The sequence below is a fragment of the Marmota flaviventris genome, chromosome 19 (genome assembly GCF_047511675.1).
Source record: "Marmota flaviventris isolate mMarFla1 chromosome 19, mMarFla1.hap1, whole genome shotgun sequence".
Classification (NCBI taxonomy): domain Eukaryota; kingdom Metazoa; phylum Chordata; class Mammalia; order Rodentia; family Sciuridae; genus Marmota; species Marmota flaviventris.
In genome coordinates this window covers 15,774,338-15,798,681 of record NC_092516.1, presented here as the reverse complement: position 1 = coordinate 15,798,681, position 24,344 = coordinate 15,774,338, and the positions used below count along the sequence as shown (strand labels likewise).

The following is a 24,344-nucleotide window of genomic DNA, read 5'->3' as shown; positions in this document are numbered from 1 at the left end:
GAAATTATGTAATCTGCAAGAAAATAGATGGAACTAGAGAACATTATGTTAAGCACAATAAGCCTAACTCAGAAAGTCAAGGGTCATATTTTGTCTCGTATGTGGAAGCCACACAGGATAAAGGAAAAGAAACGGGGAGGCAGTCCTTATGGAAATCAAAGGGAGATCAGGAGAAGAAAGGGACCAAGGGGTGGGAGAAAGGGAGGGAGAAGATGAGTGCTGAGGAGTGAAATTGGCCAAATTATATTGTTCTATTGTGTGTATGTATGAATATGTAACAGCAAATCCCATCATTGTGTGCAACTATAATGCACCAATACATCATTAGTTGTGCATTATGTACAATTACAATGCACCAATAAAAAATGTGGAATAAAAAACAAATATTGCCTTCTTCATGGAATTTTTCTTGACCACTCAGAATGAATTTTGCTTCCTCTGTTTGCTACAGAACTATATTTCCCCCTTGCTCTTCAATTCCAGAAAGTAATACATAAAATATGCTGGCGTTTAAAATTTGCATCTCCAGTGTGCTTTGATGTAAGGGAGCTCATGTGAAGGGTCCCTGAAATTCCAGCACAATTGCCATTCATTAGTCATGACTGTCCCTGGAAAACCACACATACACTCTTACTCCATATGGTTCAGACAAAGTTAACTGTCTCCTGTGTTCCATAGGACCTGTTTCTAGTCACTGTGTCATCTCTTAGCCTGGCTGCAGTGACTGGTTCTAGACTATGCCTGTGATCCAGCCAGAACCAAACAAGACATTGGGTAGAGCAATTAGGAGGAAAGTGCTTTCTTAACACTGGACTTGAACTTGAAGGGATAACATATGTATCATTGGAAGGATATGCACATGGATCTGCTTAGACTTAACTGTCTTTGACCAAATGGAAATGTGCAACCAAAATAATAACAACCAACATTTTTTTTAATGCTTACTGTGTGCTGGCACTATTTTACATACACCATCTCATCTGATTCTCACCACAACCCTCTTACCTACATATTAATATTATTCCTCTTTCATAGATGAGCAACTGAGGCACAGAGAAGTTAAGTAAGTCAAGGTCACGCTGCTAAAAAACAATGGCTCTAGTATCAAAACCCAGTCGGTCAGACTCCAGAGCCTGTACTCAGCCAGAGAAGGTATCTGAACATGGAAAAAGATGGATCTTCACGTTAGCTTTTCAATTTTTCTTATTAAGTCTTCACAATCAGGTTTCACTAGTTGACTCATAGCAATTTGGGCTCCGCAAGTATCAGGCATGCCCATTTAAAATGAAAGTGCAAAAGTACAATTCAAATAAAATTACTTTGAAGATGTGGTATTAAATTGTCCTTGCCACTGGAACCCAGAAATGCAAACTCAGCCTGCAAGGTGATAAGTCAAAATACATTTCCCTGAATGACTGGACCGGTGTGTACATAATGATTCCAGGACAATTAATACCAACACTTTTAGGCAATATTAACCACTGAAAAATGAGTAGCTGTAAGATTTCAATCTCTCTGTTCATCCCTCTGGCTTTTATAATAGTTTTTTCCCCCTTATATTGGTTTTTAAGCTGAACTATCTGTTAATGTAGTTCTTCCAGGTCTGACTATTAATCTAGAAACATGCATTTAAGGGTTTGATTGGGAGCTAAAGTTGAGGAACTGACTGCAAATGATATATGCAAATGTTAGATTTTCATATCCTCTTCAAACATATTGATAAATCTCTCTGCCATCCATGGGAATTAAAATTGGTGCAAAGGGAAAGAGATACTCCAGTTTCTAAGTTGGATATATTTTTCTGTTTCTCCCAGACTGCAAATAGAAATGATTTTAATATCAGCTATGTGATGTGGCACTTCTCGAACGAGTCAAAACCAGTTTTAGAGCCACAGAATCATAAGATTATAGAATGTTGGAGTGAAAGGAACTTCAGATTCCTGGGTTTAACCCTCTCGTCTTGCAAACAAAGAAACTAACCCAAGGGAGGAAGTGTGATGATGACAGTGACAATAATGACAGCAACAGCAATGAAAATGAAGTTCGTTGACTTCTATGCTCGAGACATTGTTGAAAATGTTTTAACTGATCCTCTCATTGAAGCCTTGTGGCCAGGACCTCCAGGCTGCCCAGGTCCAGGTAGATGCCATTCACACTGTGTTCTGTTTAATGGTGCCACTTGGTTATGGGATGTGACAATTGCGATTACACAGAGCTCCTGAGAGGTGCTGGGTTTTGCCCGCCTAGCATCCATTCTCCCTTTGTTCAATAACACCACACCAATTTTCCTTTCAAGAACTACTCTGGATTAGTTTCCTATTGTTACTAAACAAATTACCACCAACTTAGTGACTTAAAATGACACAAATTTATTCACTTACAGTTTGAGGGGTCGTAAGTCCTACAATGAATCAGCAGAATGTGCTCCCCCTGAGGGTCCTAGGGAGAAATCATTTCCTTGCCTTTTCTCACTCACCTGCCTTCCTTGACTTATGGCCCCTCCTCCATCTTCAAAAACAACAGCCAGCACCCTCACATCTCTCTGTTTCCCTCTGCTTCCTTTCTCATGTCACCTTCTATAGCTGTGGTGCTTCTGTGTCCCTCCCCTCTTACAAGGCCCTTGAGATCACACTGGGATCACCGGCATAATCTATCTCAAGATCCTTAAATGAATCACATCTGCAAAGACCCCTTTGCTCCATAAGGCAATGTACCAGCTCCAGGGATTCCATGTGGACATCTCTGGGTGGGGGGGAGGGGGGACCTTAACCTCCACATTCCCCTTCCCACTCTCAGCTCACACGGTCATGGGAAGATCAATTCCACTCCTGCTACTAGCCTGGCCAATCAACAACACACCCTGCCCCTGACCAGAGTGACTCCATGACTGGAATTAATGGTGGGATTGTTTTAAAAATAGAATGAAAAAGAGACACTTTTTTTGACAATTTTTTATTATTTGTTCTCATCAGTTATACGTGACAGCAGAATGCTCTTCAATTCATTGTACACAAATGGAGCCAAATTTTTCACTTCTCTGCTTGTACACGAAGTAGAGTTACACCATTCATGCAATCATACATGTACCTAGGGTAATGATGTCTGTCTCATTCCACCATCTTTCCTACCCCCATTCCCCCTCCCCTCTCCTCCCTCTCCTTTGCCCTATCCAAAGTTCCGCCACTCATCCCATGCCCCACCCCCCATGATGGATTAGCATCCACTTATCAGAGAAAACATTCGGCCTTTGGTTTGGGAGGATTGGCTTACTTTGCTTAGTATGATATTCTCCAACTCCATCCATTTACCTGAAAATGCCACAACTTCATTCTTCTTTAAGGCTGAGTAATATCCCATTGTGCATATATACCACATTTTCTTTATCCATTCATCTGTTGAAGGACACTTAGGTAGTTTCCATAGCTTAGCTATTGTGAATTAAGCTGCTATAAACATTGATGTGGCTGCATCACTGTAGTATGCTATTTTTATGTCCTTTGGGTATAGACAGAAAGAGACACATTTTTATGAGATTGCTAATTAACGAGTGTTTAAAGCCTTGTGCTGAAATAGCTTGGAAGGCTGACATGGAGAATCTAGGACTTCCTTTCCCACCAGTCCCGTGGACTTGACACCCTATACTTCTCTCCCAACTGAAACAATTCAAATTCTGGCAAGCATGTCTTCTTCAGCCCATGAAGGATTAATGACCACAGGAATTCTCCTCTCACCATAAACGACTAGAAAACTGAACAAAATATATAAAACAACTGTATTCCAATATTGTACAACAGGGAGCACAGGATGGTAATCTTGAAAGAAGAAAAACAAATAACGCAAGCCCTGAAATTGCCCTTGCTCACTGCCCCGAGGCACCTTCGAGGTTATAGAGCAGGAGGGGGAAGCCAAACAACCCAGAGGTCCAGCCATGTTGACTCAGATCCAAGGTCAAAAATTCACAAAAAACAAACACAGCAAATTGCTCTTCCTCGCTGGTTCACTTCAACACGTCACAAGTAGCAATCCACTTCCACTGACCCCTCTAAGAAGAAAATGCTTTAGCATTCATTTATTCAGTAAATATTTATTATGTGATAAAACATGCATGTCTAACCATATATTTTTTAAAGAAAAGCATGTGCTAGTCATCTTTTATAGATACAATTTCTGTGCCCAGGCTCAATTCTAAGCCAGTATAAATATCACAGGTGGCCCCAGAGGAAATGAAATCAAACTCTTAGGATGTTCTCTTCCCATATAAGCAGCCCCAGAGAACTGCCAATCTGCATTGTTCTATTAATAATTACAAGAGAGAGACACAGAGAAAGAGAGAAGGGTCCAAGTTCAGAGAAGCAAGGGTTTCTATTCTTTATGGGGCAAAGTATGAGAGAAGTGAAAAATACACAAAGAGAGCTCTAGAAATCTGCAAAGATAACTGTTGGAGGACTGAGTCTATATTTGCACATGTAAAGAATGAAATTCCGTAGAGGCAAGGAAAGGGTCACTAGAAGGAAGCAGTCAGAGTCATTCGAAAGGTTCTCATGGAGTTGGAGAGAGTTCACATCTCCACCAGCCAGGGTGGAGAGATCATGGCATACCAGGCAGAGTCCACAGAAGAATGACGTCTCAGTAATGGGAGAACATTTATCATAGAATAAAAGCCATTCTGGACTTGCTGTAATGAAGCTCAGAAGGACACAAAAGGATCAAATTGGTAAGTAATTTAACACATACCAGAACAAGACCCAATAATCTTTAAAGGAATCCAACTGAATCAGACACTCAACCACATAAAATTCATAAGTCAACCAGTCAAAATTACTAGGCTTGTAGGTCAAAGAAACACAAATAAAAAACTACATCGAGGATCCCTCTCACTCCAGTTAGAATGGCAATCATCAAGAATACAGATAACAATAAATGCTAGCGAGGATACAGGGAAATACAAACTCTTATATACTGTTGGCGGAAATATAAATTAGTATAGCCAATATGGAAATCAGTATGGCATTTCCTTAAAAAGCTAAAAATAAAATTACCTTATGATCTAGCTACACCATTCCTTGGTATTTATCCAAAAGACTTAAGTTAGTGTACTTCAGAGATACAATGTATACCCATGTTTATCGCAGCACAATCCACTATGGCTAAGTTATAGAATCAGCCTAGGTGTCCATTGACAGATGAATGAGTAAAGAAAATATGGTATATATATTCACAAGGGAATTTTATTCAGCCTTAAAGAAAAGCAAATTACATCACTTGCTATAAAATTAATGGAACTTTGAAACCATAATTTTGAGCCAAATGTCCAACTCACAGAGAAAAGTATCACGTGTTTTATCTCATATGTGGAAGGGGGGGAAACAGAGACAAAAAGGGGGGCCACAAAAACAGAAGGAAGACCATTAGGGGAGAGGAAGGCAGCCAGGGGAGGAGGGAAAAAGCAGTGGGGAAGGTCCTGGCAAATGGAATTAATTATATTATAGTTTTATATCTACATGAATATGCCACAGTGAAACCCACCATTCTGTACAAATCACATGCACCAATAAAAATGAAAAAACCCACAAACACAATGAATTACTCAGCTTGCAAACAAGCAAGAAAATATAATCCAAAACTAGGAGAACAACTGGTTCACAGAAACAGGCTCAGAAATAACAGTGATGGTTGGGATCAGCAGTAAGGGTATGAAAGCAGCTATTATAAACACTATAAATATGTTCAAGAATCTAAAGGAAAATATAAGAAAAATTAAGAGAGAACTAGACTATTTAAAAGATCCAGTGACATCCACCTACCTGTTCTGGGGTCCATTCTGTCTGCTGGCTCAAGGAAGCCACAGTGTCTATGGAGCTGAGGTCCAGCTGCTCCAGCTGACTCACATTAAGAGCCAGGGCAATGCGTCCCAGGGAGATGATGTGGTGTTCTCTCCAGAAAAAAGGGAGGTTCCAAACCTTTGAATGGAGAGGAAAAAAATTTTGACAAAGAGTAGTGACAGCATTTGCTAAGGTGTAATTGTTATGTCCCTGCAAAAGTCATCTGTTGAAACCTAATCCCCAATGTGACAGTATTAGAAGGTGGGACCTGTGAGCAGGCACTAGGTCATAAGAGCTCCACCCTCACAAATGGGTTCATGCCCTTAGAAAAGACACCTCAGAGCACTATCTAGCGCTTTCCACTGAGTGAGGCTGGTGAGAGCAAAGGCCTTCTATGAGGAACAAGCCCTTGCTAGACTCTGAATGTTCTAGTGCCTTGATATTAGAATTCCCAGCTCCCAGACTGTGAAAAATAAACTTCTGGTTTTTGTAAGTTATCCTGTATATTTTCTTACAGCAGCCTGAACAAACTAAGATGGTATATTTTAAATACACATAGGGTCGCTTTTTTTGCGGGGGGTGGGTATCAGGGATTGAACTCAGGGGCACTCGACCACTGAATCACATCCCCAGCCCTAGTCTGTATTTTTATTTTAGAAACGGGGTCTCACTGAGTTGCTTAGCACCTTGCTTTTTGCTGAGGCTGGCTTTGAACTTGCGATCCTCCTGCTCTCAGCCTCCCAAACCTCTGGGATTACAGGCTTATACCACCTTGACAGGCCTAGGGTCTCTTTAATATATAAATCTCTTATAAATCAATAACCAAAAATATGACCACATTTTAGTTTTTTTTAAAAAAAAACATTAACAGGAGATTCACAGAAGAAGAAAACATATGAGAAGAAATTTATGCTCTGTCATGAATGAAGAAATGCTCATTTAAAACAATTAAAGAAGGCCATGTTGCCTCATTATATTGACAAGGAATGTGAAGAATGGTGGTCTCCGATGTTGTGAAGACATGAGGCAAAAGATGCCCTCATTTGTTGTTACTGAGAATATAAATTAGTACATAATTTTGAAAGGGTAATTTGACTATATGGATCAAAAGCTTTTTAGATACTTACACTCTTTCACCAAGAAATTCCTCCTCTGGGAATTTAGCCCAAAAAAATGAGATAAGTACCCAAAGACACTACAAAGAAGCACCTTAAGGCTTTAAAAATATAATCTAGGGGCTGAGGGTATAGCTCAGTTGGTAGGGTGCTCGCCTTGCATGCACAGGGCCCTGGATTCAATTCCCAGCACCACCACAAGAAAAAAAAATTTATATATATATATAATATCTTCAAGACTAACAATTAGATAAATAAAAAAGACCAGCCATAAAATGAAATATTATATAGCTATATAAAATATTGATATAGATTTATATTTCTAATATGGAAAAGTAAGCACTCTAGAACTGTTGAATGTTGAAAGTTATTGAACAGTGTGTGTGATGCCATTTTTTATAACATCTATAAGTGAATAAGATCAGTTCTCTGCATCTGCATGTTTTGCAATCTGTAGGTTCAACAAACCATGAATCAAAAATATTCTAAGGAGCAGGATGCAATGGTGCATACCTGTAATCCCAGCAATGAGAAGCTGAGGCAGGAAGATTGCAAGCTCTAGGCTAGCCTCAGCAACTTAGTGAGACCCTGTCTTTAAAAAAAAAAAAAATTAAAAAGGGACTTAGTGTGTAGCTCAGTGGTAAAGCATCCCTGGGTTCAATGCTCAATACCAGGAAAAAAAACTTCAAAAAAAAAGTGCATCTAGGGTTGGGGATGTGGCTCAGTTGTAGGGCACTTGCCTAACTTGCACGATGCCCTGGGTTCAATTCCTGGCACTGCAAAAAAAATTTTGTATCTATATTGAACATGTACAGACTTATTTTCTTGTCATTATTCCCTAAACAATGTAATATAACAACTATTTCTATTGTATTGGGTATAGTAGGTTATATACAAAAACTGTGCAATTTTATATAAAGAAGTTGATCATCCATGGATTTTAGTATCTGGGAGGGTCCTGGAATCCCCTTGGATACTAAAGAAACATGGGTATGAAATCTACAACTCTATTTTATATGCATACACAAATTTGAGAAGCTTCAGATGAATATACCCAAATACCACCCTTGTTTATCCTGGGGTAAAGATTATGACTGATTTTCTGTTTTAATATTTTCTGACTTTTCTACCATAAACTTGGATTTCTTGTTTAAAAAGAATTGTAAATATAATTTTAAGTGATGTGATGTTTTTAACCCCATGAGAGTAACTAAATATTCATAACTATCCCAACAGCTAACCTGAGCTACTCAAAGGGAACTTTTTAAAGATGGCCAACTACTTCCTGCTCTCTTTTTTTCCTCCTTCCTGCTATTCTCAGGTGAGTCTGGAACAGATGCTGAGAAAACCTGCTACAGGCAGCAGGTGAGGCTCTCCCAGTGGAGGAAGAAAAGGCAGAATCCCTGGAAAGAGTTTTGGTCAGGACACGCACAGAACTTGATTTACTGAACAGCCACAAGATGCCAAGAGGCATCTCAGTCCATTCTCTGTCGATGCCCTAAGAGGGAAGATCTAGAAGTTCCCCCTTTTCTCAAATGAGGAGATCACAACTGCCTCACTGAGCAGAGGCAGTGAAATTCCAACAAGATCATGTAGGTGCAAATTCCCCCAAGGAGGGTGTTTAGTTATAGAAATGCAGGATCAGAATTTGGTGGTGACTGTCCTTCCACTTGAGCCTCCTCCCTGTGGGGCGGTTTACCTGAATTGCCTTCTCCTTCAGGGTCAACAGCTGAGGCTGGCTGAAACCCTTGACAGCCCCCAGCAGCTCCACGCTCCTGATGAAAGTATCTTCTTCCATGCAGAGGAGGTCCTCGGGGGCCCAGCAGGCGTTGGCCTCAGCCAACTTAAAGATGTCATCAAAGGAGGGAGCTGTGACTCCTTGGCAACCTGAAGAATGGGGAGATGCAGGGAAGGATGGGGTGGGGAAGAGAAATTCAGGAAATGCTAGTCAGTTTCCCTATTGCATAAGAGTCTTCACCAGTTCCATTCTTTCCCAAGAGGCAGGAGAGTGGAGAGGCTGAGCTGGGGCCCAGAGCCCAGCTGAAATCCCACTTCTGCCATTTATTGATAACTATCTGGAAGCCAAATCTTGGAAATGCCAGCATTCTGCACATCCACATGGGCAAAGAAACAGCTTTACAACGTCACAACTGGACTGTAAATCCCTGGAGGGCAATAGGAGCTGGTAAACAGATCTGATTTCAGGTTCAGATCCAAAGACATTTAACCCCTCTGTGCTTCCATTTCCTTGTCTATAAAATGGGAATAAAATCACTTTGTAAGATGATTAAGAAAACTGCGAGTGTTACTATATAGAAAGCACTTAGAAGCATACAGAAGGTGTTTAGTAAATGTTAGACATTATTATCATTTATGTCACCTACCTGACCCCCCTACATTTTTGAGTTTGCAACCCAGCATTAAGAGTTCCATGGTAATTAAAAAGGAGACTTTTTATCCAAATGAGAGGGTGATTTTCTATCCATAAAAATCATAGTGGGAGCTGTGGCCTTCTGATCCCAGGAAGGAAGAGAAATGGACCCACTGCATTTTACTTGGCAACAGGAGAAACCTATCCATTTCAGTCCTTGAATAGTTGAGGTTTGCACAGACAAACTAGTTACCTACTAATGCACAAATGAGATATTGTCTTTCCTGGCTTCAGTATGCCCAGACTGGGAGGAAGTGCAAGGCCCTTTAAGAGCAGTCCTAGATCTTTTTGTTTTAGCAGCTGACCACTACTCATGCTGACTACTCACCAGCACTACCAGAGGCCAGAGTGTTTCCCAAGCTCTGCAGTCACTCCCTTCTCACTGCATTTTTCAATATGAACTCTCTGGACTCCAATCAAGAGGCCAAACTAGACCAGATCAATGGTGTCATTTGTGATCCTTAACATCTTTATTACAACATACTTTTAGGGGACTAAAGACCCACCTCTCCTGAATTCCCAGGATTAATGACGGCACAGAATTAGAGAAAAACAGAAGGGTTGAATGGTACAGCAGGGACTTGGTCTTATCACAGCTGTGTGTCTAGGGCTTAGAATAGAGCCTAGCACATAGTAGATGCTCAGCCAGTATTTGGAGAATGAATGAATGAACACACACATAAATTAACTCAAATTAAGCAAAGTATTAATCCTGCTAATTTATTGATCACTAAAATCACAGCAGCAATTAATACCAAGAATCAACTAAGAAAACTCTGTCTATGTACTGGTAGCAGCTTCCTCCCCAGGTATGGAAAGACTTACTTCCCACAGACCACAGTAAGAGTCATGTGATATATGACTCCAAGATGGCCAGCTCTGAGGGCAGCAGAAGCTAGCAGTCAACACCACCAGCTCTGGACACAAGTCCAAGAGTCGCCACTTACTAACTCTGTGACTTTGGCAAAGTTCCTTAATGTCTCTGAACCCCAGTTTCCCTCCTCAAGAGAATGGGAGAATCGTGGTGCCACCTCACAGAATAGAAATGAGAACAAGACAGTGCATACGGGGAGAAGATAACCTACAGTGGATCAAATCAGATTGGGAATCTTTCTTTGCTTGATACCTCAGGATTCCTCTACCTGGGTTTCCTTCCTCAGGCCCTATCTGCCTGGCCTGTTCCTCCAATGACATGGGCTTCTACTTCCCATCCCTCTCCCACTCCCATTGTATTCTCTCTGTCTGTAAAACTTATAGAAAATAGAAGGCAGTAAAACACCATGTCCTCAAATGCCCCCTTCTAATCTCCAAAACCTAGCCAAGTTACAGGAACAATGAGAGCAAGCCTGAGCAGGAATGCCTTGAAGGACACTGTCTGTCTCTAATGCACACTGGGAACCAGGGAAAGTCAGCATATCTGTAGAAAGCTGCTGTCTTGCATGTACAACAGGACAGTTGCTCCTTGAGATGCTGGTCATGCAGGCAGACTAAGCAAGCTAATAATGCTGGTGATGTCACTGCTCCTGCAACCTGACATATAAAGTCTCTCTCTCGGGAATGACTTGTGGGGAACTGGGGGTTCTATGGAACTTGTCCAGCCAGCTGCTACTAGACAAAATGCTTGAGGCAGAGGAGGCACCTTGGCAAAGAGGTGATGGGAGCAGGTGCTATCTGTTCAGCCTGTCAACACTGGACCTTTCCCATAAGCATTTCTCAATGAAGCCTTATGCCTCATACACCATCTCTGGGTGTTTCCTTTGGTCTCTAGGCAACCGGGCTGTGGGCATGACAATCAATGTGGTCCACTCCCACATCCCCCTGGGTCCTCATTCAAACATCACCGTCTCGATGTGACCTTCCTTAATGGTTCTCTTCCATATTATGATCTCTCACTGACATGGAGCCATGCAGCCAGCCCATTGGTCCCTGCTGAGAAGCAGCAAGGGAGTGGTGAAGCAGCAGAGTGGCAGCTGGGTTGGTCTGAAGCCTAGGCAGGAAGCAGGGGCTGCCATGAGGAGCCTGCCATGGTGGCATGGGCCTGAGGGGCAGTGGTCTAGTGCTGAGGTGAGCCAGGGCAAGCTGACCCGTCACCTGCAGCAACCCAGCCTGCACACAGTGGGGATGCCCACTGCAGAGGTGCACTGCAGAGCTGCTGCTCCAGACACCCCACTGAGCATGCGCAACTCCATGACTCCAACTTCCGCTTCCTGAAGCAGGGAGAAAATGGATGTAAGGCAAACCTGAATGGGATTCGGGGCTGACCAATAGTGTTACTTTTCCAAACCCTAATTACCATAAGTTTGGACCAATAGCATTAGTACTTTTCCAAACCATAATTAGCATAAGCTTGGACCACTAGCAGTGACCCAGGTGCTACTTAAACCCCTGGACTAGCATACTTGGTCAGACCCGAAGCCACTGTTGGGTCCCCTCTTACACCACAAGAGTTCTGTTCCTGTTTCTCTTTTTCAAAAAAATCCTACTCCCATGCTCACTCATCGTGGTCCATGGCTTTCATTCTTGGAATTCACAAGATAAGAACCCAGGAGGAAGAAATCCACAGAGAGCTGCTGGGGTCTACTGCATCACTGGAGGGAACGGCCCACCATTAAGAGCCGTGGCACTTCTTGACTGCAGAGGCTGGCACCTTAGGCAGACCCCACCCACCAACAAAAGTGGGGAGTTGAGTTCCATCTCAGAACTTCAGTTTCACCAGGTGTGATGGCACATGCCTATAATCCCAGCAGCTCAGGAGGCTGAGGCAGGAGGATCGCGAGTTCAAAACCACCCTCAGCTACAGTGAGGCGATTAGCAACTCAGTGAGACCCTGTCCCTAAATAAAATACAAAAACAGGGCTGGGGATGTGGCTCAGTGGTCAAGTGCTCCTGAATTCAATCCCCAGTACCCATCCACCCTCCAAAAATACTCCACTTTCAATACTGAACACTCCCAGACCTTTCCCTACTTTACCTTCCTTCTTGGTACTTATCACCAAACAACATTCTACATATTTTACTTATGTATGGAATTAATTGTCTGGCTATGCCCCATTTGAAAATAAGCTTTGTGAGGACAGGGAATTTTTCTCTTCGTCACATAATCAGCTTTCAATAAATATTTGTTGGTTGAAAGCAAGCAAGGACTGACTGTGAACTATGATTATTACAATTATTACTGGGTTTGACTGACTTTGTCTCTTCGTGCCTAGCACAAGTCTGCATTTAGCAGGTGCACAGTATGGATAATAAAAATGTCTAATATTTTTGAGCCTTTCCTATATGCCAGATTTAAACCTGTTAATCTTCACAATAATCCAATGAGGTACAGGGTTTTCTTTACCCTCACTTTAAGAGAGGATGAAAACTGAGGCACAGAGAGGTCAAAGAGCTTACCCAAAGTCGCACAGCCAGTAAATGACATGCTCAGGATTCAAATCTGGCCAAACTGCCCTCATCACTGCAATATTTCGCCGCTGAACCATGTTGGTCTTTTAAGCCAATCCTATTGAAATGTGTCTTATACACCTACTATCTTGGTAAAGAGTGTGGAATATGATTTCAAATGACTTTACAAAGGTGTGGTTCTTTGGCCTGTGGATTTTTGCCTTCTAGTAGTTTCCAAATATTTAATCCAGTCTTCTGGACAAGGAGGTCTTTAAATGTCAGGGACCCTGGCACAGGATCAGATACCCCAGAAGCACTCACCAGGGATGGGGTCCAAACTGGGGCTCTCGTCACTACTGTTCCGAACAGATTCAAAGACAGCCCAGAGGAATTCTTTAGGGAGCAGAGTCCCCGCCATCTTGAAAGCTGTTTGTTGAAGGATATCAGGAAACTGTGTGTGTTAAAAAGAACAAATAGTTAAAGCACATTAGACATATCTAAGTCAGAGCTTAAACTACAATGCTGCCTAATGCCTCGGTTATTTATTTGTTTTTCTCTTTAGGGCAGCTTCTCATATCAATTTAATCTCTAGCCCAACTAACATGGTTCATATAACAATCTAGCCCAACTAACATGGTCCAACTAACAATCCTAAAAAAAGATACCCAACCTCCACATTAACCAACGTCACTTTTCATCCATCAGATTGTCAAAAATAAAATAAAGTGATAATACTTAATGCTGGCCAAGATGTAGGAGACGTGCCCTCCTGTTTTTCTGTGGGACTGTTACATGGTGCCTCATTATCAGAGCAATCTGATGTGTACAAAAAAATGTGGGTGCTCCTCCTCTTTTTTCAGGCTGATATTATTTTGAATTTTTTAACTTTATGTTTTTCATAAAAAGGAGGTAGAGAAGGGCTGCCTCTGGGTTCTGGGTGGAGACTAGCAGTGAGGGAGCTTGGTGCCCACGAACAAGGTATCATTCCCATCTAGAACTATATCAGACTTTGTCCATTCTTGGGAGCCCTATCTATGAGCCCAGAGAACTCATCAGGCTCTTATACTATCACATGCCACTATATGTCCCAGCTCTCCCACAGAGAAAGCAACTTGGTTTGTGTAGTTACTCTTTCTATCCAAATCTTCAGAATAAAAGTTGGAAGTTAAGTCAGCTATGGGTAAGAATCACCTGGGAATTCTACAGATATCCAGGCTCACATCCAGAGATTAAGTCACTTGGTCTGGAGTGGGGACCATGGATCAGTTCATTTTAGCGTGTCCCCAGGTGATTCTAGTGGGCAACTGCTGAAAGAGACTGTCCAGCACCATACAATGACCTTTCAGTTGACGATGGACCATGTATTCGACCGAGGTCCCATAGGTTCACAATGGAGCTAAAATTTTTCTAATGTCTAGTAATGTCATAGCCATGCTATCACATCACCCACGTGTTTGTGGTAATGCTGGTATCAACGAACCTACTGTGAAGCCAGTCATACAAAAGTACAGCAAGTGCCACTTAACAACGTTTTCAGTCAATGCAGGCCACAGGATTACATCCCTTAGTGACTTTAGTTTGTGTAAGTACATTCTATGAAGTTTGCACAATGGTGAAATCATCCAATGATGCATTACTCATAACTTACCCCCATCATTAAGCAATGGATGACTGTGGTTAACTGTTAAAGATGCAAAGAGTCTAGCAGAGAACAAACCAGCAGACTGGTATTTTCCATTTTGTGTTTTTAAAAGGGAGCCTGTGTGTGTGCGTGGGTGGTATTTTTCTGAAAGGATGCACAAGAAACTGCAAACAGCGGCTGCTTCTGAGTAGAAAAGCTGGGAGTAGAAACCTGGGGTGAGAGGAAGACTTGCTTTTCATCCTATAGCCTCTGGAACACTTGGGATTTTTAACCAGAAGCATGTACTACTTGTTTTATTTAACATTTCCAGCATCAAAAAATATATATATACAGAATAATACAACAAAACACCCATGTACCCCATGTATCTAGAATTCAACTTAAGAAATAAGACATCACAGATACAACTGATGGTTCCCTCCCTAGCCTTCAGCCTCTTTCCTTCCCAACAAGTGTCTCTGAATTTGGTGTTAACCATTCTCAGGCACACTTTTAAACTTACCTTATACATAGACTTGTTCTGCATGTGCTTAAAATTAATTTAGCTAGTATTTATTCATGTCCTTGGTATCCTACCATACACATTCTTTTGCAACTCAGGCTTTCATAACTCTACGCTGTTTTTGAGATCTCACCATGTTGATACAGGATGATTTCCATTTCATAAGTTGATTTTTTAAAAGACAGGATCAGTATATAATATTTATGCACCTACTGTTTATGTTTGGACACCTGGACGGTGATTTTGCTATGAGCAGACATTAGAAGATGAGCTGTGCATGCGTGACCCTGGCAATGTGCCTGTGCTCAAGCCCTGCTAAGCACGCTCATGTGCAGACTGCGTGTGCAGGTACAGGTCTGAGTGTGTGGGTGTGCTTTGTGGTAGGTCTGACTGTAAGCAGGCAAACATTTACTCCTTCCCCACCCTCCATCTCCACAGGAGATTACTTCCTGCCCCTCCAGGTGGGGCTTAGTCATGTGAATTGCCTTAGGGGTTGGAATGTGGCAGAAGAGAGTATGCCAATGTCCAGCCTGGGCCTTAAGAATGATTGTACTTTTCCACTCCTTTTTCTGGAATGTCAGACCTGTACCATGAGGAGAGGGCCCCAAAGACAGGGTTCCACAGAGGGCTGCCCCAGGGACCCACAGACCAAATGCTATCATTGCATGCCAGTGAGACCATGAGGCTCTGTATGCAGCAAAAGGTGACTGATTTGTGCTTGTTTTGCACATATCTTGGCCTAAACTATCTAAAGCTTGGATAGTTACTTTAGTGACTTCCCTAGTAGAGTGCTGGGCTCAGTGATCTGGTTTTGGATTAATGGTGTTCACGTATGTGATTGCACACCCTGGACACCATGCGCATGTGCATATGGCACTGGAAGGAACAAGACCTTGAATGGGCATGCGCATGAAATGACAGATAGCATGACCATAGCAGGTCCTGTGCGGCACACATTTGCCTGGAGGGCCACGGAAAGGACCAGAGATCATTCAGCTGCCACCTCACTCCCTTTCCCTGAACTCTGGGCATCTCAGAATGAAACTAGAAACATCTAACCTCTTTGTAGCAAAAAAAAAAGAACCTTCCCGAACCACAGAGGGTGCAAACCCAGTGAGGTATCCCCTTCAAACTCCTTCGACCTTCTTAAATTCTTCAAATGAAGCACAGAGGTACCTTTCTAGCAATAGGGCGTAATTCATCTCCTGAGAAAAGTACTAGAAAAGGTCCCAAGTCCTTTGTAGTCTCAGCCGTCCAGTTCTGAGGAAGCCTAAAAAGAAATGATAAGCAGCAAAATGAAACACCACATTGTGGTGGACGTCCATCGTGGACGTCCGTCATGGACATCCTTGTACCCAGCATCCTTTACTTTCAAGAACAGACCCGTCCTTAATGCCCAGAGAGGCTGTCAATCACACGGTCCCACTTCACTGACCAAATAAATAAATAAATAAAGGGCATGTGATACAGACTGACCAATCATCCCTTGAAATTTTGAAGAACCTAACAGAGTGGCTCTCTCTTTTCTGGAATCACTCCTAGTAAAGAGGATACTGGAGGCCAATCACCAAATAGAGAAAATAAGGGCCATACCAACAAATGGCAAGCTGAGGAATGGGAGGAACAGATTCCAATCCAGTCGTGCCTGAAGTCCACCCCTAGACTTTCTCATTACATTCTATTTCTGAACTCAACAAATTCCCACTTTTTTTAGTTTGAATTGAATCATTGAGTTTCTGTCACTTATGTCACCATGTGTCCTTCCTCCCCCTTCTCAAAGAAGAGTAATGATATTGTTGTTCTTTTCAAATTATTGTAACCGCCTCTTTTGTTCTTATGGTGCTAGAGATTGAACCCAGTGCTTTGTGCATGCTAGACAAGTGCTCTACCACTGAGCTATAACCACAGGTCACGAAAGAGTTTTATCTTACAGCAAGAAAAACATTTCTTTTGAATTTGGCAGGATAACTGAACAGACCCAGAATCTACTATTGTTCTCAAAGAGGCGAAAATGTCTACCATGAAGTGTGCTACTTTATATCTAAGGAGATCTACCCAATTAGCAGTGAGGGTCCCTCTAGCATCAAGGCTAAACACCTGTCAATGAGTCCCCACCCCTATTTCTTTGATAAAAATATCCCACTAGGGGCTGGGGATACAGCTCAGTTGGTAGAGTGCTTGCCTCACATGCACAAGGCCCTGAGTTCAAACCCCAGCACCACAGAAAAAAATAAAAATATTATCCCATTAGACCATAAGCCCCATGAAAGCAAGACCTGCACCTGTCCTAATAGCAGCTATTCCCTTAGTCCTGGTAGTAAAACGGTGGTCACAGCACTTGCATGCCCCGCACTATTGGAAGTTCTTTAACTATATTAACTCACTTCATCATCACAACCACCGTACAGGGACTATAACTATCCCCATTCTACAAATGTGAAAATTAAACTGCAGAGAGATGAGGTTTTCTCAGGCCACACGAACAGTATATGGTAGAAGCAAAATTTTAACAAATATTCTGGCTCCTGAGTCCTTAGTGTTAAACTCTACACAACAGTACAATACCCACGACACAATTACTCAAACGACCATTCGTCATCTCAGCATCGACTGACAGCTGCATCCCACTCAAATGTCTGACCTCCCTCAGAAACTCTCTACAGGAAAGCAGAGCTCTGTTTTCCTCCAGGGAGTTCTTACACACCCGGAGGTGATGGTAATTATTATTATTACAAAAATAACAATACTGTGGAGAAATAGGAACTCTCTTTCATCTCTTTCATTGAATGCAAAATGGTATAGCCACTTTGAAAGATAGTTTGATGGTTTCCTACAAAATTAACAATATGATCCAGCAATTACACACTTTAGTATTTACCCAAAGGAGCTGAAAACTTGTTTACACACACACACACACACACACACCACACAATCTGCACATGAATGTTTATAGCAGCTCTGTTTATAATGGCCAATATTCAGAAGCAGCCAAGATGCCCTTCAGTAGTCAAATGGATAAATAAACTGTGGCGCATCCAGACAATGGAATATAATTCAGTGCTAAAAAGAAACGAGCTGCCAGGCCATGAAAAGACATGGAGGAGCCTTAACTGCATGTTATTAAGTGAAAGAAGCCAATCTGGATAGGCCATATGATTCAACTATATGACATTCTGGAAAAGCCATCAGTGATGACCAGGAAGAAGGGGAAGGAAGGAATGAGTAGGTGGAACAGAGGATTTTCAGGACCATGAAAACACTCTGTGTGACACTATCATGGTAAATACATGTCATTATACATTAGTCCAAACCCAGGGAATGCCCAACCCCAAGAATGAGCCCTAATGTATCTGTGGATATTGGTGTTAGTGACAACATTGTGATGTCTACGTGAATTCTTCAACTGTAATAAATGTGCAGCTCCAAATGGAGATATTAACAAAGGGGAAGCTACAGGGCTGTATAAGTGATGTATAAGAAATCTCCATACCTTCCTCTCAATTTTGCTGTAAACCTAAAACTACTCTTTAAAATATGTCTTTAAAGCTGGACGTGGTAACGCACACCTATAATCCCGATGGCTTGGGAGGCGGAAGCAGGAGGATCACAAATTCAAAGCTAGCCTCAGCACCTTAGCAAGGCCCTAAGCCACTCAGTGAGACCCTGTCTCTAAATAAAAATATTTTTTAAAAGGGCTGGGGGTGTGGCTTAATGGTTGAGCACCCCCGGATTCAATCCCCAGTACCCCCCCCAAAAAAATAGTCTTTAAAATCATGATACCAACATCTTGCATTTTCAAGGGCCATCTTTTCAAAACTGTCCCTTCCACATGCCAAGCTGAGTCAGTGACACCCATGCAAGTCTGCAGGGTGGTTACAATTGTTCCCGCTTCATAGGGACCCCAAAGCCAAAGGAAGAAATGTCACACTTCCAGAACTATCCTAATAGCACATCTGACCTCATCCTAACGAGAACCTTTCTCCTTTGAGAGGCAAGATTGGTGTCCCTTCACCCAGAACAACCTTCTCCCCAAAGCCCAGCCCCTGCCCCTCTCACCCGCACTGTTCCAGCAGCCTGAGCCTCACCGCGGCCTTCTGCTCAGGGCTGAGGTCTGGGCAGTCTCTGAGGCCCTGCAGAGCAGCAGCCCAGGCCCGGGGGGAGATGCCTCTTTCAATGATGGTCGCTGGCAAATGACACAGCAGATTCCCCACGATGTCCACAGTGTACTCATCAGCAATGGAATCATCCTGAAAGCAACCAGTGGAACTCCTGGGAGATCCAGCAGGGCTCAAGGTCATGATCCCTGAAAAATATTCCCAGTTCCAAACCTCTTCAAGATTCCAGGATGAATCATCCACCCTGCCATGGACCTCCAAATATGGAGCAGGACCTGATTTCCCCCCAGGGAGGCAGTCTCAGAAGTCTGGGAAACCCCAGCATGGTGCCTCCTAAGCACTCAGCAAGTGAGGGCTGTTGTCATTGTTACTGCTCAGTCCAACAAACAGTATAATAATAGTATATAACAAGAAAATCAGTACTCCAAAGCTTGTATGGCACTTGAATGCTTTCCAAGCTCCTCCTCAAAATGATAAAAATAGCTAACATTTATTACGCATATACTATGTGCTAGGCACTGTTCTAAACATTTACAAATTTTAATCCATTTCACTTTCATAATAACTATAAGAGAAAAGCACTAACATGGCCCATATTTTAAACATAAAGAAACTGTCAGTTTTGGTCTTAGGCCCTGTGCATTCAATAGTTCAGTGCCCACAATTCACAATAGCCAAGCTATGGAACTAAGCTACATGCCCTTGACAGACGAATGGATAAAGAAAATGTGGTACATATACACCATGGAGTACTATTGAGCCATAAAGAAGAATGATATTATGGTATATGCCTGGTAAATGGATGGAATTGGAGACTATCATGCTAAGTGAAATAAGCCAATCCCAAAAAGTCAAAGGTCCAATGTTTTCACTATTATGCAGAAGCTAATCCAAAATAAGGAAGAATAAAAAAAAATAGAAGAAAGATAAGGGGAATGAAGGGAAAGGAGGAAGGATGAGGTATAGAAATTTAAAATTTCATATATATATATATATATATATATATATATATATATATATATATCACAGCGAACCTCACCATCACGTACATCCACAAGACTATAATTAAAAAAAAAAAAACTAAATAAATAGCAGATTAGTAAAGGGAAGGGAACAGGGGAGGGAGGACAGGAGGGAAAGAGAAAGTACTGGGGACTGAATTAGAACAAATTATATTCCATACTTTTATAAATATGTCAAAATGAATTTTAATGTGGGCTGGGGATGTGGCTCAAGGGGTAGCGCGCTTGCCTGGCATGCGTGCTGCCCAGGTTGGATCCTCAGCACCACATACAAACAAAGATGTTGTGTCCCCTGAAAACTAAAAAATAAATATTAAAATATTCTCTCTCTCTCTCTCTCTCTCTCTTTAAAAAAAAAATGAATCTTAATGTTATGTATAACTAAAAAGAATCAATAAAAATTCTAAAATAAAAAAATGCAGTGCCCATTTCATACCCTTCCATTTCATACCCTTCAGAAAGCCCTGAGAGATGTGCTATTATACCCACCTTACAGATGAGGAAACCAAGTTTCAGGGAGGGGAAGTGATGTGCCTAAACCAATAGGTGGCAGAGGCATATCTAGAACCCAAACTCTGTAGACTCTGCTTTTCCCAATCCTCCAGTGTGGCCTCCCTTCATTCAGGCCCTGGGACAGGTGTCTCCGGAACCATTCACCAAGATTGTTCCAACCAGCAACTGTGTTCTCCCAGAGTCAGCTCTGGGACCCACAATCCGACTTCCAGCCATCACAGGAGGCTCAAGAACCCAGCCAGATCCCCATGAGGTCTTCCCAAGATGACCACAGACACCCAGAGAAGGGGGACACCAGTGAAGTGTGACCCAGAAAGGTTCCTCACCAGGCACTGTTGTACTTTCCTGAGCACCAAATCCCTTTTGTGGGAATCTGAAACCAGGGAGTCCAGTCGACTCTTGCCCAGGCTGATCAGAAAGGGCGCACACCGGGAGGCTGGGACAGAAGCCAGGAAGCGGGCCCTGGAGAGAGATGGGGAGAACCAGAAGAGGAAAACAGTGGCTGCCCTGCATTTGCTCCTGAAATTGGTGTCCACGTGCCCTATAGCTCATCACGGGGATGCTCTTTAATGTCTGTCTTTTCCAGTGACGCTGTGGCTCCCTGGGGCAGGTAGCTCCTACCCATCATGCACCTCTTCTAGGGCGGAGTAGGGGGTAAAGCTCCCATCATGCTCATCTTCTAGGGGCAGGGAAACTGAATTCCCATCATGCTCCTCTTCTGGGGTGGGCGGAGACAGAGTTCCCATCATGCTCTTCTTCTAGGGGTGGGAAAACAGACCTCTAATCATGTACCTCTTCTAGTGGAGGGTGGGGCACACTTCCCATCATGCTTCTCTTCTAGGGGTGGGGGAAACAGACTTCCCATCATGCTTCTCTTCTAGGGGTGGGAAACAGGCTTCCCATCATGCCTCTCTTCTATTCCCCATCAACACTGATCAGAGAATGGATTCTCCATAAATATTTATTGAATGAAAGACTGGCTGAGAGGAAATGAAGAGAAAGGAAAAAGTAAGAGACAGAGAAGGGATAGAATATAATAGAAAGTAAGGAATACAGACAAGAGAGAATGGAAAGAGATAAATGGCCCCCATCCTATCATCTCCTCCCTTGAGCCCTTGACCATAGATCAGGGGAAAATCGCAGTTGTTAGAATGATTTATAGCTCACCAAATCTCAATCATACTCAATAAAATACTTTTCCTTAATATATCATTTCTCTCATTAAAGAAAAATTAAAAATTTCCCTGTAACCAGGGAAAGATGAAAAAAAGACCCAACATCTTCCTCCCAACATCTTCCTCCTCCTCTGGGCCACCCCAGGATCCTTTTCCCTTTATTCCCAACCTGTCATTGCTATATCCTTAATATTATTCCAATCTGTTCTTGTCTTTCCACCCTGCAATCCTCTTTATTTCTTCATTCATTCATTCAGCAGTATCTACAGAGCATACTGCATGCCAGGCACTATCACTGCTCACTAGATATAGCAGTGAACTTCATGATGCTTAGTTCTAGGTGAGGGCAGAAACACAGGAACCAAACAGGTTTAACAGAAAGAAAACAAGTCATTTCAGCTAGTGATTAAATATAAGAAGGAATATGGTGGCTCTGTAATATAGAGAACAATGGTGGGGAGGCAGAGGAGCCCCTGCTGGAGCCAGGACGTGGAGATGTAGGGGAGTCAGCTACGTGCAGATCTGCATGACTGAAATAACCTTCTACTGCCTTCCTCCTGCCACTCAGGCCCGTGTTCCACCCTGAGTGATAGTGATGATCTTTTTGAAGCATAAATCTGGTGGCTGCTCCCAGAATACAAATGAAACACAAAAGGGGTCATACAAAGTCCTCCATATTCTGACGCCCCTTGCTTTTCTACCTTCTCTCTCCGCCTGCTCTGCAGCTATGCACCATGTGTTCCTTGAAGTGCCTTTTAGCCTCACCCGCACTGGACAGGACATCCCTGTGCCCGTGTCTGGAGTGTCTGTCTGAAACTTTCTCACCCAGCTGACCCCCCTCCAAGTTCAGCTTGCGACTGTCTAGCACCTGCTTGAACCCAGGACTGTGGTCAACTGAACTGCAGGGCTAATGCTATGTCAGCTTCTGTTTATTGCTTGCTTGCTGACTGGAAAATTCCAGTCCTGCCTAGAGCCCACAGGTCCCACTTACCAATGTTTTAACTTCTGTGATTGGCTAGCTTACATGACGATAAGCAAGTCACTGAGTTATGGTTTTTGTGCTTATATTCTCTTCGGATAAACCAGGAAGCTGCTGTCTTCCCACAGAGCCTGAGTCTCTGGAGTGGGTGTCAGTCCCTGGCCAGGTAAATAAAGCTCTCTTTTGATTTGAAATTCCGACTTAGAGTCCTTTCTGAGGCATCTCCCCATAATACTAACAACACCTGGCTTTCTTGGGAAACTATCCCTTTCATTCTAAGTCCTTGTGATTCACTCCCAGTTCAAGGGACCATTAAGTCAACCAGTTCAAGCCTGGTTGACTTAAGGAGAACAATTGTCCCTAATAAGTCCAATGAGAGTCAAACCCAAGACTTTTATTGAGAATGATGGGAATAGAAAGTTGTTCTCTTTTCCCCAACAATGATGCCAGGAAAATGTAACTTTGAACCTTCCAGGGGCTGCAGAAGAGAAAGAACTTGCCTGACAGTTAACAGAGGAAAACTGAACCAAGAGACAGATGACATCGTTTGAGCCTCTAGATTCAGCCATGCCTGAAGTCCATCTCTATAATTTTCAGTTGCCTGAACTAAAAATTCCCTGTTATTGCCTGAGTCAATTTGAGTTAGGTTCTGTCAATTTCAACCAAATATCAACTTAGTATTATAATTGACTTCATATTTGTCTACTGCCCCCATAAGATTGTAAGCTCTTAGAAAGAGAGTATTTAGCTATCACTGAGAACCCGCACACAGTAAGTACTCAGTGTTAGGGGTTTTTTTCGGGGGGAGGGGGTAGGTATTGGGGATTGAACTCAGGGTCACTCAATTACTGAGCCACATCCCCAGTCCTTTTTGTATTTTGTTTAGAGACAGGGTCTCACAGAGTTGCTTAGCACTTCACTTTTGCTGAGGCTGGCTTTGAACTTGTGATCCTCCTACTCAGACTCCCGAGCTCCTGGGATTACAGGCGTGAGCCACCACACCTGGCAAACACTCAGTATTTTTTTGAATGAATGAGTACAACAACAGCAAAAGAAAGTAGAGGGAAATAACAAAGGAGAAGAGGAGAGAAACAGTGTCCAGACCATGTTTGAAAAGCAGGAAGCCCCCACTGTTTACAAGCCTAATTCCCCTGGGGCCTGGACATAGCTGTCAGGCCAGCCCAGATGAGACCTGCTTCACTGGTATTTATTCAGGCTTAAGATGCTTTCTCTTTGGTTTTTAAATAAAAGAAAAAGCATGAGCATCTGTCTAACATATCTGTGTGGGGCTCAGAGTTTAATTCCTGCTTCTCCAGGGCTTAGCTGTGAAAGACACTCTCCTTGCTCCCTCTGTTTCCTCAAGAAAACTCAGGGGGAGAGAGTCACTTGGACCCAGGTGATTCCCCCCACCCACCCATCTTACTGCTGAGCCAGAAAGAGTAGGAGCCGTGGTCACTTACGGGAGTGCAGCCAACAGGAAAGGCGGCATGGATGGCCGCGAAACTTCCCAGTACTTCCACGCCAGACAATTAACCTGAAAGATCAGTGGTTCAGGAATTTGATCCAATAATAATAAGAGCAAACACAGATGGCCCAGTCTGTGTGCTGGGCACCATTCTAAGTGCTGTGTCCATGTCCACTTAG

At 42.7% G+C, this 24,344-nt stretch overlaps 1 protein-coding gene across 1 annotated transcript in view; it reads right to left on the bottom strand.

The window, feature by feature from the left end:
• Otoa (otoancorin) overlaps positions 1 to 24,344 on the bottom strand; it is a 72,236-nt gene that overhangs the window by 8,984 nt on the left and 38,908 nt on the right. Inside the window, exons 18-24 of the mRNA XM_071605770.1 lie at positions 24,161 to 24,234; positions 20,873 to 21,008; positions 18,953 to 19,143; positions 16,073 to 16,166; positions 13,074 to 13,203; positions 8,637 to 8,824; positions 5,805 to 5,960 (exon numbers count right to left, since the gene is read on the bottom strand). Coding sequence (XP_071461871.1) covers positions 5,805 to 5,960; positions 8,637 to 8,824; positions 13,074 to 13,203; positions 16,073 to 16,166; positions 18,953 to 19,143; positions 20,873 to 21,008; positions 24,161 to 24,234 — 969 coding nt within the window. The remainder of the gene's footprint in view (positions 1 to 5,804; positions 5,961 to 8,636; positions 8,825 to 13,073; positions 13,204 to 16,072; positions 16,167 to 18,952; positions 19,144 to 20,872; positions 21,009 to 24,160; positions 24,235 to 24,344) is intronic.